This window comes from Ursus maritimus, unplaced genomic scaffold, assembly GCF_017311325.1.
Source record: "Ursus maritimus isolate PB19 unplaced genomic scaffold, ASM1731132v1 scaffold_14, whole genome shotgun sequence".
In the NCBI taxonomy this organism is placed as follows: domain Eukaryota; kingdom Metazoa; phylum Chordata; class Mammalia; order Carnivora; family Ursidae; genus Ursus; species Ursus maritimus.
The window spans coordinates 37,008,244-37,025,560 of NW_024423786.1; the positions used below are offsets into that span (position 1 = coordinate 37,008,244).

Consider the following 17,317-nt stretch of genomic DNA (forward strand, 5'->3'; position numbering starts at 1 on the left):
GCTCTCACAGATAAAGGTACAGAAGAATGATGTGGCAGACCAGCAGCTTGCTTTATGGACATGACCTCATCTGTTCATGCTGCCCCCCACCCCCAGCTGATAAGAATCTGGTGCTGTTTCCTGTAGTCCAAGGGTCTCAGACAATGGTGTGAACAGGCTGGCCCTGCTGGAAAGGACATTGTTTGGGGAAGAAAAAACACACCAGCACAAAGACAGGGCAGGACCTGTCTAAATGTAAGGGCCTGTTTACAAATCCCTGATTTCCAAGAGGGGGGAACACAATGGGGAATTGTTTTTGGTGAGTCTGGAGTCCCCTCCAGAATGCTCCTGGGGTCTGGGGATGGCTTTGATGGCCTAGACGGGTCTCAGATGCTCTGAGGTGGATGGACACTGATGGCGTGGATGCCTTCCTGTTTATCAGAGGTGCTCCCAGGGCAGGGTCAAGGAAAAAGTTTACACCAAAGACAAGGGGGAGGAGCCCTGGGCCTCTCTCCTTCCACATGGGCCTCCTGCCGTTGCACCGCTCAGCTGTTGCACACGCTAGAGGGGGTTTGCTGCAGAGAAGCTAGAACAAGGTTTTTGTTTTTCGTTTTCTGAAAAAGATCAACATTTTGGTTTATGGCCTCCAATCGCCACATTGCTTTTTGGAAAAAAATGTACAAGGCATGAGACCCTTCCAAATAGCAGATGCCTCTGGAATGGGGCTTCCTAGTTTAGCCAGTAGGGAGACTTCTCACAACTGGGGGCCCCCCATGATGTTGCAACTCACCTCCAGCCAGTCTGGAAGCATACAGGAGCTAACACAGTGTCCCTGGGGGCAGGGCCAATGGAGATGCTATTTCTCATAGCAACCTCCGGTCTGGTCCACAGGTTAGAGCCTTTGATGTCACTAACCAGAGGCCTTGATGTCAGTGTGCGTGTGTGTGTGTGTGTGTGTGTGTGTGTGTGTAAGGAGAGGGGGGCAGAAGAAGAGCAGAAGTGTATCACCCATTTCCTTTGGGACTGGCAGTCCTCATTTTTGGGGGTAGGAGGAGGGCAGCTGGAATTAGAAGGATCACTTTGGGTCTGGACAGACCATGAAGGCAGACCTGTCTGAGGACGTGACCTGTGATGGAAGTGTCATCAGTAACTTTTATACTAATATCTAAACCCAACAGGAGTGCACCTCACGAATAAACGCAAATGGAAGTGTTTAGAACAAGCCAAGAGCAGTAGGTGCCACGCAAACCCAAAATAGAAGCAAGCTTTCTCAACGTTCCAGCTCCTCACTGTGCTAACAGTGCCCTCTGGTGTTTGACAGTGAAACAACAGGCTCCTGAATACTAGGTAGAAGCACTCCCATCGATTCAGTAGACATCAAACGGCCTCTGAATGTGGGGTCCGGAGCCACACACTGCGGGGGGAGAAAGGTTAATAAGACAAACAGGTCCCTGCCTTTAAGGGGCTTCCAACCTAGAGGGAGAGATAGATACACAACTGTAGGACCAGGTGGAGGGCGACGCCTGCTCTAATAGGCGTATAAGCAGAGACCAGCGGGAGTGAAAAATGGCTCTTATGCTGGGTTCAACAGGCTACGGATAGAGGCTATGGCTCTCCAGACAGCAAACCTTATGCTCAGGGCCCAGTGTTCCGGGGTAGCCAGGGCAGAGTGCCTGTGGGTGGGGTGTCCAGGGAGATGAGGCTGAGTAGGGCCATATTGTGGAAGGCCTTGGATGCCAATCTCAGCAGAGCCATCCTAAGCAAAGGGCTAGCAGATGTTTATGGTAATTAGCAGAAGGGAAAAGGGCGGATTTGCCAGCAAAGCAAGTGGACATAGGAAACCGCGAGGAGAGCAGGCTTTTGCTTCGGTCCTCTGTGGCACAGGGGTCCGAGCTGAGCACTTGGCAGTGGGATGGCAAAGAAGGCAAACATTCGTAAAACAGTCAAATTGACAAGAAAGAGGGTGGTGGAGGATAAAGGAAAGTAGAAGGAGATTCTGAGATTTCTGGCCCTAGTTTATGGTTCCTACAAAAGTAAGAATTAGAGGAAGTAGAGAAGGTGTTTTGGGGAATTTTTATTTAACATCTATTTCTACCCTCCCCAAGTGAACTATGTATTCTAGGTGCTAAGTTATAAAACAGTAATTAATTCTAACAGACAGATCAGTTGTGAAAACATATATTTAAATCATACAAGCGGAGCCTGGAGCATCTTGTAGTGCCAAACAGTAAAGAAGGGCTCAAAAATTCCCCAAAACCAACAGAACAAAACACACAGCCACGGGGGTATGTGAAAAGGACTCAGGCGCTCCCAAGAGGCCAGAGCTGGAATAATTTGAGCAACAAAATAAATCAAGCAGTATTGGGTTATAACCCAGAATACACTATGCATATCCCTATGTCTAGACTGACATAAACACGTGACCGAATAAATAAGTGGGAGAAAACAGGTAAATCTCCCGTGCAGAATAATTCCAAATAATGTAGATATTCTGTCCTCAAGGACGGAGGGGGCATCAATCCCCACTCATTCATCGTGGGCTACCCAGAGTAACTTCCTTCCAGAAGGCACAGTCTGGAAAGTGGGGAAAAGAAGTAACTTTACGCTGGAGAAACCTGACGCACACTCCTCATCAGATGAGCTAGCTCCCCATCAGCAGTGGAAGACGTGCTGATAGTTTGTCGCTTGGATCTGATGTGATGACAGCACTTTGCCTGTGTGGTTTCCCTCCCCCAGGCCCATAACCCTAGTCTAATTGTGAGAGAAACATCAGACAGATCCCAACTGAGGGCTCTCAAAATACCTGACCAGTACTCCTCAAAACCGTCAAGGTCATCAAGAACAAGGAAAATCTGACAAACTGTTACAGCCAAGAGGAACCTAAGGGCGACTCAATGCAATGTGGTCTCCTGGATGGGGTCCTAGAACAGAAAAGGGACATTAGGTGAAAACTAAGGAAATCTAAATAAACTCTGGGTTTGATAATAATGTATTGGTTCCTCAATTGTTACAAATGTACCATATTAATGTAAGATGGTACTAATAGGTGAAATTGGGTTTGGGGGATATGGGGAATCCCTGTCCTATCTTCACAATCTTTTGTAAATCTTAAACGATCCTAAATTAAAAGCTCATTTAAGACAAAAAACCCAGTTATTTAGTGGAGAATGACTGATTAGGTGAAGAATAGAACATTTCAAAATTGGGGACTTCTCAGCCAGCTATTAAAATCAATGGAGAGTACAGGCATAGAGACGAAGAAATAGTTAATAGGGGGGAGTGTGTGTGTGTGTGTGTGTGTGTGCGCACACGCATGTGTGCTGTTTTGCTAGGTATCCATAAGGCCAACTGCACCCAGAGATCAGGCAACTGAATGTCTGAGTGACAAAAGCACCCCTATCCCCCACCCCAGCCACAAGCTGTACCTCCCACCCACTGCAGCTGGATTCCAGAGGCGCTGTTAGAGGACCACTACTTTCAGTGAAGATAGTGTCTCTCACACTTGAGTAGTCCAAGTAGATCCTTTTTTTTTTTTAAGACTTTACTTATTCATTTGAGAGAGAGAGAGAGAGAGGGAGCATGAGGTGGAGGAGGGGCAGAGGGAGAGGGGGCGAGAGAAGCAGACTCCCCACTGAGCAGGGATCCTGACACGGGGCTGGATCCCAGGACCCTGAGATCATGACCTGAGCCGAAGGCAGATGCTTAACTGACTTAGCCACCCAGGCGTCCCCTCTAAGTGGATTCTTTTTAAAGGGAAAGATACTACCCCAGATGTCTGAGAATAGGCCTGGTGGTCCAAGTTATAGAAATTCTAGATTAAGAAAATAAAGTCTTAATCTTGGAAGTGTCTTGCAGTTGTAAATTATCACTCTAAGAGTTGAGTCTTGGGTAGGTAAAATATCATTTGTTTTTGAAATGAAAATCCACAATTTAAAAACTTGATGTCCCTTGCAGAGCTCTGACAATGTGTCCCTGGAAACCCAGGTTAGGAAGCACAGCACTGAGTCATCAAAATCCTGGGAGAGAAAAGGAAGAGAAAAGGCATAGTGGTGGGCAGCCCTCGGGGGTTAGGTGTGCAGGAGGCCCAGAAGGAAGCCAGCTCAGGGCAGGCTCTAGGAGGCTGGTCTTCCAGAAAAGAAGTGCAGCTAATAGTGATCTGATGTTTGGCGTATGAGGAAGATTGTATTTTGAGGCAACTGTCATGTGGCACATTTGGGAAGAATTAGCCATAGATACCTAACAAACTGAGCGAGTACAAAAGAGAGAAGATATTCATTTCAGGAAAAAAAAAAAACAAATTAGGGGAGAGGAAAAATAATCCCAGCGTACTGCTTGGCTCGGAGGTATAGGCATTTACATGGTCAGAGCAAGTAAACTGAAGGTCACTAATGTAATCACTGAAGGTTAATTCAATAAAAACAGTGATGCAATTATAAAAGATAGAATGAAAGTGAGAAATTTTTAAAGGAGCGAGATCTTACATGACATCATAGGAAGCCAGTAACATCTAAGACTTATGAATCAAGAAATGGCTAAAATAACGGACAATAGTTGCCTTTAAGGAGTGGGATTGAGGGTAGGGAAGGGTAAGTCAAGAGACTGTCTTTCTTTATTATTTTTTAAGCACTTCTTGACTTTTAAAATTCTGTATGACTTTGCTTACGTACTTTGATAATAACAAAAAGACACAAATACCCCACCCCACACCCCATGTGATTCCAAGTCAAATCTGGTCAAATCTGAAAGTGATCACCGTAAACACCAAGGATGGAAGTCTCCAGGGGTCAGCAACATTTGAACCGAGAGCCCTGTCCTCCGCCATTGGTGACAATGACTCAGTGAGACCCTGAACACTGAGCATCTGGCAATGGTCCTGAGTTTCCCCCGCTAATCTAAATCCCACAGAATCATTAAAAACAAATGTGAGATAGGTTCCGTTCAGTTTCTCCCAAGACCTTCTGCCAGATTCCCATCCCAGCTGCCTTGCCTAATGCAACTGTCCTGGCATGATTCCCTTACCCAAGACGGAATTGCCCGAGCCACCAGGCAGCGAGGTTTTGAGCGCGGGTATGCGGCAGGCCACACTGCCTGCAGTGAGCGGAGTCCTCCCACCCAGTGTGAGCAGGGCAGTCCCTGCCCTGTTTGCGTCCAGGGCCCCAAGCCTTGCCATGGTGGCCTCCTTTGCTGGCTCACCTCCCTGATGAGAGCCCGTGTTTATTTGTGCAATGATGAAATCTCTGTCCCCGCCTGTAATTTCCTTGCAAACTGCTTCCCTCCAAAGCAACATGTCTATGTTCGAAGTTGAAAATTCTACATTTACTCACTGAATTTCATAGATTAGAAGGGTGCATTTTCACAGCCAAGGAAACAGTCAAAAAAACTGAGAGGCAGCCCACGGAATGGAGAATATATTTGCAAATGTCACTACAGATAAAAGACTGATATCCAAGATCTACAAAGAACTTCTCAAACTCAATACACAAGAAACAAATAAATCACAAAATGGGCAGAAGATATGAACAGACACTTTTCCAATGAAGACATACAAATGGCTAAGACACATGAAAAAATGTTCAAAATCATTAGGCATCAGGGAAATTCAAATCAAAACCACACTGAGATACCACCTTACACAAAATTGACAAGGCAAGAAACAACAATTGCTGGAGAGGATGTGGAGAAAGGGGATCCCTCCTACGTTGTTGGTGGGAATGCAAGTTGGTACAGCCACTCTGGAAAATAGTGTGGAGGTCCCTTAAAAAGTTAAAAATTGAGCTACCCTATGACCCAGCCATTGAACTACTGGGTATTTACCCCAAAGATACAGACGTAGTGAAGAGAAGGGCTATATGCACCCCAATGTTCATAGCAGCATTGTCCACAATAGCTAAATTGTGGAAGGAGCCGAGATGCCCTTCAACAGATGACTGGATTAAGAGGCTGTGGTCCATATATACAATGGAATATTACTCAGCTATAAAAAAGAACGATTTCTCAACATTTGCTGCAACATGGACGGCACTGGAGGAGATAATGCTAAGCGAAATAAGTCAAGCAGAGAAAGACAATTATCATATGGTTTCTCTCATCTATGGAACATAAGAACTAGGAAGATCGGTAGAAGAAAGGGAAGAAGAAAGGGGGGTAAACAGAAGGAGGAATGAAGCATGAGAGACTATGGACTCTGAGAAACAAACTGAGGGCTTCAGAGGGGAGGGGGGTGGGGGAATGGGATAGACCAGTGATGGGTAGTAAGGAGGGCACGTATTGCATGGTGCACTGGGTGTTATACGCAACTAATGAATCATGGAACTTTACATCAAAAACCAAGGATGTACTGTATGGTGACTAACATAATATAATAATAATAAAAAAAGAAGGGTGCATTTTCTATTTTCTCACCCTCCCCTCTGGATTCCTCAGGACTCTAGATAAATTCCAGAGTGAATTTATAAGGAGACACCAATGGAGAGAAAACCTTTATTTGCATAATAACAAACGTGGGTGAAGTAAGAAGAGGCATATGAGAAGCAGATTAGGGTGGGAGGAGAGAAGGCTCTCTGGGGATCAGGCAGAAAGAGCAGAGGCGCTCTCATAACCGCTAACACGTTCCGAGGTTGGCATCTGGACTCTGCTCTGTCCTCACGCTCCCCTGGGACTTCTCTTTCCTTGGTTCCGGCTCTCCCTGCTGGCCCTCTTTCCTTGTCTCACCGTCCCAAAAGGCTCCCCGCTCAAACCTGGCGGAGGGGCAGAGCTTCACACCCAAACGTGCTTGGCAGCGACAACTCAGAAGCTGTCACTTGGATTTTTTGCAGCTCTTCGTGATTTTGACACCCTTGGACCGACAGGAGTGGCCCCTCCTGCCACCAGAGGACTCTGGCTTTTCTAATAAGGAAGGGCCTGGCCAATCAGTCCAAGAAGGGCCTGGATTCTCTTCCAGGCTGGTGTCTCTGCAGAAATGCCCCCCGGGGTGGAAGGTGTTGCTGCAACAAGGGATGTCGCCTGAGTTTTCAGGTGGATAGTCTGTGGTGAAAGAAAGGCGGAGAGGAAGACTCAGCCCTCTGTCCCTCCAGGCTCAGGTCCTCGAGCCCCTCCCTAGCTGCTTCCCTTCCCAAACTAAAGGCGTCAACTCCAAGTCCCCATCCAGTGGCATGCCCTCCTCCTTTCCCAGGCACCAGAAGGCCCTCCCCCAAGTTCTCGGACCACACCATCCCCCAGTCCCACCTGTGGCTTCAGCAGAAGGTGCACACTCCTCACACTCCCACTTCTTACTGCTGGATCTAAGAGAGGAGCAGTCCCTGTGGGTTCCGTGGGACCCGCATGTCGCACACAGAATGAGGCGCCACCTCCTGCGGGAAGAGCCAAGGGAGGGTTGTGGGGACGAATATTATAGTAACTACCACTCTCACAATGTTTGCTACAGGCCAGGCCTTTGCTGAGGGCTTCCCAGGCAATTTTCACTGAACGTTTTACCCATGACCCATGGCGGCTGAGGGCCAATCCCCGGACTCCGCGCTCAGGCACAGATACTCGAAAGGCGGATTTGCAAAGGAATGGACCTGAGGGTGCTCCACTGGGCACAAGGAGGAGCAGACCTTGCAGGACCCTGTCCACCTGTGCATGAGTGAGTCCTGGGCTGGACAAGTTTGGAACTTGAGTTCGCCCTGAGGTCTGCAGACAAGAGTGAGTTTCTTGCTCCTGATGACTGTGCCAAGGTCTAACTCAAGGATGGCACCAATGAGAGATCTTTCTGGCCAGGAGTCTTTCCCTACCCTTCTTCCTCAAAGCTGTCTCTGCCTTTTTCATACAGACAGATGGGGGCATCACAATGTTGATAGCGCTGATACAACTCCGAGAAAGCCCCTGGCTCGAGTTCCCAGGCAGCATCTCTGCAGTGGGAAAAGAAACAATGAGTAAGGGGCACATAACTGGTGGTGAAACCTTTGTCTACCTGGGAGGAACTAGAAAGAACTCAAGCTAGCAGACCAAAAGAGCTCAACGGGCTGCCTGAGTACTTTAAACAAGATGGGCTGAGTGGCCTGGAAGTAGGAGAGGGCTGAAGCAGGATGAGTGGAACATGGGGTTTCTTAGTTCCACACTGGAATTCAAGAACCAACCCCCAGGGAATTCTGATCCCCAAGCACCCTTTTCAGGAACATGTCTACCCCCCATTCCCACATTTCCCCACCACCACCTCCTTTTTTTGATAACTGACAAGCCCTCCCTCCACTCCTTCCCTCTTTACCATATACCAGTGCCTGGGCTGCTTCTTCATTCTCTGAACTAACCTCACACTCACCTCCTCTCTAGAAATCTAGGCCCCCACTCCCTGGCTCAATTCCTGCCTTAGAGTTTCCACTACCTGTCTGGAATGTGAATTCCCATTCTTAGCATTTCTTGAGGAAACTCTTCTCGATTGTTACACTGTGGACATTTGAAGAAGTGTTTGGCTGATGTGTGGGCATATTTCTGTAAGAGAAACACGGAAGANCGTTGTGTTTAGAAAAACACCATCTTTGATCACCTTCTCTCCACCCCAACCCTCATCTCACAAAGAGGATATTGCTAAGAGAGCTTGATTGGAGATTTCCATAAAAGGGCTATGGGTGGGCTAGTGTGAGGGGTACAAATCCAGGCATCAGCCAGAGACCAAGCTCAATTTGAGAGAGCTCCCAGAAGTGCCTCAGCTGTCATCTCTGGCTGTGGGGCCTGCAGTGGGGACCCAATCAAGGGTCCCCTTCCTTCCATCCCAGGAAGCAAGGCTGATTTTGAGGCCACTTGACTCATTCAAGCTCGTTTGCTCTGGTCATCTTGAGGATTTTGCTCAATCTAAATGTTATCATGGATGAGGTCTTGCAGGTCAGGGGCGACCAGAGACTGGGCTGACTTTCCTCTGACTGTCTGGAACCCGCCCTGCACACAGGCCACCAGGATGGAACACAGAAGCCAAGACTGCCTGAGCGTTCCTAGGGTGCTCCGAACTAGAGAAAAATGTGGAAGGTCCCCAGGGCAGAGAAAACCCCACCTGTATGCACTTGCGGTGGTAGATAGTTTGACTACAACATGGACTCTGGATGTTTTCGACACTTGCTTGGGATAAGTCTTCACAACACAAGACACAGCTTTCCTCCCCTGCCTTCCCCCGTTGGATGTCCTGTGTTGGGCGATGTTTTCCACAAAATGATCTGAGGCAGAGTAAACAGACTCGATTTCTGACTTGTCACTGATGCAGTCTTCCCGCTGCCCGGCCTACGAAGGGCAACCACCCGGGCCAGTGCCCGGTGAACCTCCATGCTCATGGGGAGGAGGAGCAGGGGGAGGAACAGCCACATGCCTTCTCATAGCTGTTCCCCCACTGAGCAAAACTCCCGGGACTACTCCACAGCCTCCTGTTCCTGAAAGCCCCACTTAGCCCTGAGCAGCTGTCTAAGAACAGCAGCTGTTTGTAATTTAAGAAGTGGATGGGAAGCAAGAAGTAACCCCTGTGAAATCGCCAAGTCAAGACACTGTTTCTCATTATTGGATGGTAGGACAGATTCACCAGTGAATCAAAACAGGCCTGTGAGAACCGGACGCTGATTTCATTAGTGGCTAATTACAAGCAACTTGCAAAGGGGCACCACAACTTTCCCCCTTCATCACTCACTTGTACTCTCCAAAAAATTGTGAAAGGCAACCCCTTTCTTGGCCACAAGGAAGATGGAAGTTTCTGACGCATTGATCCTTCTGGCAGTTGATGGCAGCTCCCTTTTTCTTGCACACAAAGCAGATCTGCAAATGAGATCCCAGGCAGTGCTCAGGGCCCCAAGAAAGACATTCTGTGGCACATCACTGTATGGAATGGAAATTCTAGGAAGCAATAACCATTTCCTTTTCTCAGTTGACCTGAAAGCTCTGGGGGCACCCCGAAGCTGAGCTTCAAGCAGCACTGAATTAATTTTTTCCTCAGGATGTTACTCCCTCTCTTCATACTACACCCCAGAGAAGCATGCAGCTTAAGAGAAGGACCTGTTGGGAAATCCAAAAGTCCTTTGACTTCTCAACTAGCAGCTAGGGAAAAGAACAGAAATAGGGACGATCAGAGAGGTATGAGAAGAGGCCTACCCCGAGGCCCCCACATTGGGGGATTCTAACCTTCCTAGAAGCCCGGGCTGCCTCCTTTTTGATGTCTTCAGGCAGGAATCCATGGAAACCTCTGTTGGACTGGCCCCTCTGAGGCAGCTTGCTAGATAGGATCTGGGGGAGCAGTAGAACCAGGCTGTCAACATTAATGATCGGTGAAACAATGCAGGGGGGTGAGGAGGATAACAGGGTAAGAGAACTAGGATATAGAGCTTGGTGGGATATATATACATTTACAGGGTAATTTACTTAATAAAGGCTTATACGACATTAACTGTGCTCTAAGTGCTTTTTAAATACTAACTCATTTAATCCTTGTAACAACCCGAAGAGGTAGGTGCCATCATCATCCCCATTTTATAGGAGAGATTATGTGAACTGCTCAAGGTCACAGGACTCCAGAACCTGGGCTCTTACATACCTCTGTGTTACACTGTCTCTCATTTACTGAAGATTGCTTTTCTGTGCGGAGCCCTTTGGGGAAACACTCCCTGTATATTAACTCATTTACGTTCACTAGAAGCCTGTGGTACAGATGCTATTGTGACCCTCATCTCTCAGAGGACCGCGCTGAGGTGTAGGAAGGTAAGTAACACGCCTGCGGTCATACAGCAAGGAGGCAACAGAGTCGGCATTCACATCCAGGCCCACGGAACCCACACTCTTACCCTGCCCACCGTACTTCCCCTTAGTACAGAACATAAACTCTCTCAGAGTGCGTTCTCTACAGGAAGGGAAACAGGGCTTTTCAAATCTGACGATAGGACTGCCTGGGTGGCACAGTTGGCTAAGCGTCTAACTCTTGGTTTCAGCTCACTCCTTGATCTCGGGGTCGTAAGATGGGGCCCAACCCACATAGGGCCCCTCGCTTAGCACAGAGTCTACTTACGACTCTCTCACCTTCCCTCTGCCCCTCCCTCTAAATAAAATAAAATCTCCCCACTATAGTCATTCTGCCCTATTGGGGAAGGGAAGGAATTGAACTTTTCTTTAAAAACTTTTCTTTAAAAACACAATTTTAAGGGCCACTTGTATTATAGCTATATGTTCCCAATTAGGCTTAAAACATATCTGTTCAACACTAATTATCTCAGGGCTTTAGGACTATATGAGTGATTTTTGTTTTATTTATATTTCTAAGTATTACTAATGTTTTCTAAATGAGCATTATTTCTATAAACAGAAAAATCAATAGTGAAAGAGTAGAAATAATGTAAACGTCCTTTAAGAGTGGTTTGTTGTAATACTTCTTGGCGCCCCCACACCACGGAATACCAGTTAGCTGTTAAAGAACAACTAGGTCAGTATGTTCTACACGGAAAAATCTTCATCAGTATTAAGGGGGAAACACAAGCAAAAGACAAAACGCTGTGCATAGTATGTTTATTTTTATGTTGAAAATGTGTATGCTTGTAAAGGCGCTGAAATTAACCAAGACCTAACATCCAAACCAGACAGTACTTACAAGAGAGGACAATCCCAGACCAATCTTTCTCATGAGTACGGGTATAAAAACGAAACAAAGTATTAGCAAATCGAATACATCACAATCGAGCAGGGTTTATACCAGAAATGCATGGTTAGTTTAACATGTAAAATTCAATTGATGTAACAAACTCCAGAAACAAAATAAAGGAGAAAAATGATCATTTCGATAGATGCAGAAAAAGCATTTGACAAAATTCAATACGCATTCATGATCTCCTCAGCAAACTAGAAATATAAGGAACCTTCTTTAATCTGATGAAAAGCCTACAGCTAACATCATATTTTAATGTTGAAAAATTGGATGCTATCCTCTGATGTCAGGAGTGACACAAGGCTATCTACTCCTGTAACTCCTACTCAACACCTGATCAAAAGTCCTAGCTAGCACAATCAGGCAAGAAGAAGAATTAAAAGAACTGAAAGATTGGAAATGAAGTAGAACTGTCTTTATTCACACTACATAATTGTGTACATAGGAAATCCTAAGGCATTTACCAAAAAAATTCAAAAATAAAAACAACTACCGAACCAATAAGTGAACTTAACAAGATTGCAGGATATAAAATCAACATACAAAATAAACTGCATTTATACATACCAACATCCAAACCTGACACTGAAATTTTAAAATACCATTTATGTTTGTAATAGCATAAAAAATCACAAAATATTTACACATTCATTTCATAAAAGATGTACAAGACTTCTTCACTAAAAAAAAAACGCTGCTAAATAAAAAATAAGTAAAAAATAAATAAATAAAACATGGCAGAGACGAATTTTAAAAGACCCAAATAAATGGGGAAATATATCACATCCATAGATCGAAGATTCAATATGTCAAATCTTCCCAAGTTGATCTATAAATTCAATGCAATCCCAATATCAACCCCAATAGGCCTTTTTTAAAAGAAAAACTGACAAGCTAAATGTAAGATTTATATGGAAAAGGACCTGATAGCCAAAACGATCTTAAAAAAAGGTTGCAGAACTTATAATACTTAATTTTGAGACACTACAAAGCCACAATAATGAAGACAGTGCAGTACTGTTGTAAGGATGACGCACAGATCAGTGACGTAAAATAAATCATCCAGGTCCACAGACACGTGGTCCACTGATTTCAATAAAGACACCAAGGCAATTCAATGCGTGGGCAAAGATATCTTGGTACACATACAAAAGGCACTGGTTAAAGAAAAAAAATGACAAACTGAACTTCATCAAAACTAAAAACAATTGTTCTTCGAAAGACATCATTAAGAAAATGAGGCATGCCATGGACTTGGAGAAAATAGTGACAATACACGTATCTAGAAAAGGATGTGCACCCAGAATATATTAAAAAATCCTTATAAATTGATAAGACAAAATAACCCTACTCTTACAACGGAAAAATATTTGTACTTCCCTAAAGAACGTATGTGAATGGCCAGTAGACACACAAAAAGCAGCTCAACATCTTAACAGGGAAATGCAAATTAAAACCACAATGAGATGCCAGTACACACCTAGCAGAACGGCTACAATTAAAAAGATAGACCATATCAGGTTCTGGCAGGAACAGCGTGCAATTGGAACTCTCATAAATTGCTAGTGCGGGTGTAAACTGGTACAACCACTTTGGAGAGTGACTTGGCAACTCACATTAAAGTTAAACATACAGTTAGCACACTACCAAGAAATCCACTCCTAGGCATTTGCCCAAGGGAAGTGAAAATATGTGTTCACAAAAAGACTTGAACATGAATATTCACAGCCACTTTATTCATAATAGCTCCCAAACAGAAACAATTCACATGTCCATCAACAGATGGATAAATAAGCCAATGACAAAACAGTCATACAACAGAATACTACTAGGCAACAGAAAGGCACAAGCTACCGACACATGCAACATCATGGACGAATCCCCAAAACATTGCACTGAGTCAGAGAAGCCAGACACAAGAATACAATTGCTGTATGATTCCATTTATATGAAATTTAAGAAGAGGCAAAAATAATCTATAGATCAGAACGGTGATGATCTCTGACGGGACTGGCTGGAAGGGTACAGGAGGGAACTTGCTGGGGTGATGGAAATACTTTGGGGTGGTGTTTACACGAGGATATACATTATATCCCCATGATAATAGGAGCTTATCAAAACTCATCAAACTGTACACTTAAAATTGATGCATTCTATAGTATGCAAATTATAGCTAATAAAGAAAAGCATAGTGGGGAAAAACAGCTCAAAGGACAGTTGATAGCATGTGCTTCTGGGAAGAGGGAGAAAGATGGGGAACACTGTTTTGGGGAGTGACTTTTTATTGTACATTCTTTATACTGTCAGGATTTTATAGCAGGTATGTATACTACTTTTTAAAGACTAGATTTTAAAAAGAAAAAAGCTATTAAGAAAAACAAACAGGGCTATGGATTTGAGGCTGGATGAAAAACAGAGAACAGACTGTACAGCAAAAGCCATGAAACATTCAAAGCACAGGGGACCTTATACTCACAAGACAAAAATAATGCACGCTGAGATTGTCTTTCTGAAGAAATTCCCCCAGTTTTTCGGGATCCCCAGGTTCTCGAAGGCATAGCCGGCAAACTGGAAGAGAGAATGTTAAGAATTCATTTTGGGAGTACAAGGGAGAGTCATGTATTGGGAAGAGGACACTTTGACAAGGGTGGAGGTTGGGATGAAGTGCTGCATGGTATCAGTTAGGCTTTTATATAATTTTGGCCACATTTGAGGGAGTGGGCTGCAGCTGCTCACTTTTTATACTTTTCTCTCAAGTGGTTTTAAATAACTTGTTTCTTGAACTTTGGATTAGCCATTTAAAAATCAAGGACCCTGAGTTCTTCGGGATCTTAGAGAATCTGGGAAAGAAGTAGGACGGACAGTTAGAGAAGCAAGGTTGCTGCCCTGCATAGGTGGCCTTTGCTGAGGCCCGAAGGCAGCGGTTGAACAGAATCTCCAGTCTTTCTTACCAGGCCCTGAAGATGGCTTCCTTTGGGTTACCCTCCTTGTCTTGGCAGATTTTCTGTACAAGAGAAGGAAGAAGTACAAGGTGGTGTTTGAGGATCCTGTCAACACCCTTTATAACATTTCCCTCAAAATGCCTCCATGGGTCTGATGAAGGACCGAAATATCAAAAGGCTAAGACATCGGTTTCCTTTTTATTGCATAATTTTGAGAGCACGAAACGTACCCACTAAGTCATTTGAATTATGTGAGATTGTAATTATCTTTCTGTTCCATTGGCTGTGCTGCCTGTGTAGACTGAATGAATGCAGGAGCAAACCCCCTTTTGCTCTTCTACTGTTTCTTCTGCCACCTACTCTGAATCTCTGGTGGTACCATGTTCACAAAGCATAATGAAATACTAAAATTGAGGATGAAATCCTATCGTGAAGCACTATTCTGGGCTCTTCACATGTATTAGCTCAATGAATCTACAGAAGGCTCTAAAAAGTGGGCGCTATTATTATGCACATTTTCCAGATGAGGAAACTGAGGCATAAAGAAATGAAGTAACCTGTCCCAGGTCACCTGTGTCAGCAAGTGTTAGAGCCTGGATATGAATCTAGATCGTAGGGCTCCAGAGCTAGCACTTTGCTACTAGGGACAGCCCTGGGGGCACAGGTTACCAGGCAGTTTCCAGGGGACCACTGGTGTATGCTTCCACGCTACCCAAAGCCAGCCCTCAAGACCACACAAAGGGGACAAAAAGTGCAGCATGTACCATGGGTCTTTGGACAATTTCTCCCAAACTCCCTCATGTCACCTACTCTACCTCAATCTTTGACGTTCCTTCTTCTTTTCTTTTATAGTCTTCATTCGCTGCTGCCTCTCTCTCCTAACTTGAATTCTTCTATACTATTTTGAGGACAATACAGGTTCTTCCAGCTATAAATACAAACAGGGCTTGGTCAGCAATTTAATTCTACATTTGTTTCCACGGGGTCAAAGTCCAACCCATGTGACAATAAAACGGACCCACCCAGTATGAACTCTAGTAGTAGCCAATCAATATTAAATTGCATCAGAACTGTTCTAGGCATTTCATCTGTGTTAATTCACAAAAACTCGGTGCAGGAGGTACCGCTGCTCTCCCCATTTTCAAGATGAGGAGACTGAGGCACAGAGAGGTCACAGAGAGGCACTTGCCCAAGATCAGAGTTACTGCTTATACTCAGCAGAGTAAGAATTGGAACCGCTGCCTGACCTGACTAAATGGGTCTTTGTTTTCTTCGTGCCTACTAAACGCACGAGGTAGCACTCAGGATAAAGAGGCTCATTTTGCCTCCAAGTATAGGAGCCTTAATTCTACCCAGTAAGGGTTTAGAGAAGGTAGCTCTTTCCTAGGAAAAGGAGTCCCCGGGATTTCGGCTGCCTGAAGCAAGAACTCCCTCTAGTGGGAAACAAGAGAGAACACTGACACATCACCCCTTGTCATCAGGCTCGGCTGGCCATTGAGGTTTGGTCTGTTCCCAACCTTTGTCTAGATCTGAGCCAAGAGCAAAATGTCCCAAAGTGGAGACGACACCCTGTTCCCCCTCCCCCACCAATGTCAGCAGACCGCAAATTTAGTTTTCACTGGTTAATGGGGAAATCCCTGAAAGGGAAGAGACAATTGAAAAAGACATAAAATCCACTCCCATGAAGGAAGGACTGCCTCTAGTCAAGGGAGGGGGAAGGACAGCATTTCTTCAAAGGACAGCTGAGTGAATCGGGTCACTCCAGGGACAGACACTCCAGCACCCATGTCCTCAGAGCACAGCTGGGAAGCATGAACATCTGCAGGGGCTGTCCACTGTTCTCCTTGGATACAACGGCTAAGGCTGTTCAGAAAACTAAGACTAGACCACCCTTCCTCTTTGTGTTTGCTCCATCTCCTCTTCCGACCCATGAGCTGCACTTGCAGAAGTCATGGCACTTGATGGCTTCTTATTCAACCAAAGCACTTGGCCAGGCTGGAAGAGGAGAGAGGAGGGCGCGCACTAGGGGGACCCACTTTCGGGACTACTGAGCGGCTCCGGGTCGTTGCGGGGAAATCCCGGCCATCAGGCAATAGAAATAAAACCTTGAAACGTCAGTTCTTTGCATCGCTGGACCAAGACGTTCCTTGAGTGGGATTCTGTGCACACTGGTAGTTACGGGAAGACGCAACAATCTTCAGAGCATTTGAGGAGGGACGTTGCAAATGCCGGCTTCCACGAGCAGCTCAGTCCGAGATTTCCTAACGAGCGGATGCTCCCTTGGAACGGTTACCAAGCTGTTTCACTGGATGAGTGCTGGGTAAAGCCTTGTTGAAAAAATTAAAAATAAATTAGCGTGTTCGGCCCCGCCGCCGCAAGAATAAACAATGATTTATTTGGAAAATACGTGTCGGTGTGGCCACAACCGTCCCCCGGAGGTAACAGCCGGAGAAGGGGCTCAAGGAGCATCCCGCGGATGCCAGACCAGGCTCATGTCGCGCCTGCCGGGCGGCTGGTGCGGGGCCGGGCCGGAGGTCGCCTCCGCCGCTCGCTCCTCACGGTAGCGCACAGGCCGCCGCTCCCGGCCGGGGCCGCCCGCCCAGCTGTCGCCGAGGGCGCCGCTGTCCGGAGCTTTATTCGTTGTCACAAGCCGTGGTAGCTACCTCACGGGCGGCCGCCCCGCGCGGTGACTGCGCCGGCGAAGGGGGCGAGCGCGCAAACGGGGGCCGGGTCACGCGGACTGCGACCCAGGGAG

General features: G+C 45.9%; 1 protein-coding gene across 2 annotated transcripts; it reads right to left on the reverse strand.

Annotated features, from left to right (window-relative positions):
• Positions 1-6,445: 6,445 nt before the first annotated feature.
• On the reverse strand, positions 6,446-17,307 carry PHF7 (PHD finger protein 7). Of its 2 annotated transcripts, none has more exons than XM_040628711.1 (11): positions 16,668-17,307; positions 15,378-15,490; positions 14,572-14,624; positions 14,097-14,188; positions 10,114-10,215; positions 9,626-9,750; positions 9,005-9,164; positions 8,342-8,448; positions 7,752-7,868; positions 7,204-7,328; positions 6,446-7,002 (listed from the first exon to the last, which is right to left on the reverse strand). In XM_040628711.1, exons 2-11 carry the CDS (start codon positions 15,419-15,421, stop codon positions 6,776-6,778), a joined length of 1,152 nt encoding a protein of 383 aa, XP_040484645.1. In that variant the 5' UTR covers positions 15,422-15,490; positions 16,668-17,307; the 3' UTR covers positions 6,446-6,775. The 2 variants fall into 2 exon arrangements, with proteins under 2 accessions (XP_040484645.1, XP_040484644.1); XM_040628710.1 differs by having other exon boundaries at positions 16,599-17,307.
• Positions 17,308-17,317: the final 10 nt, after the last annotated feature.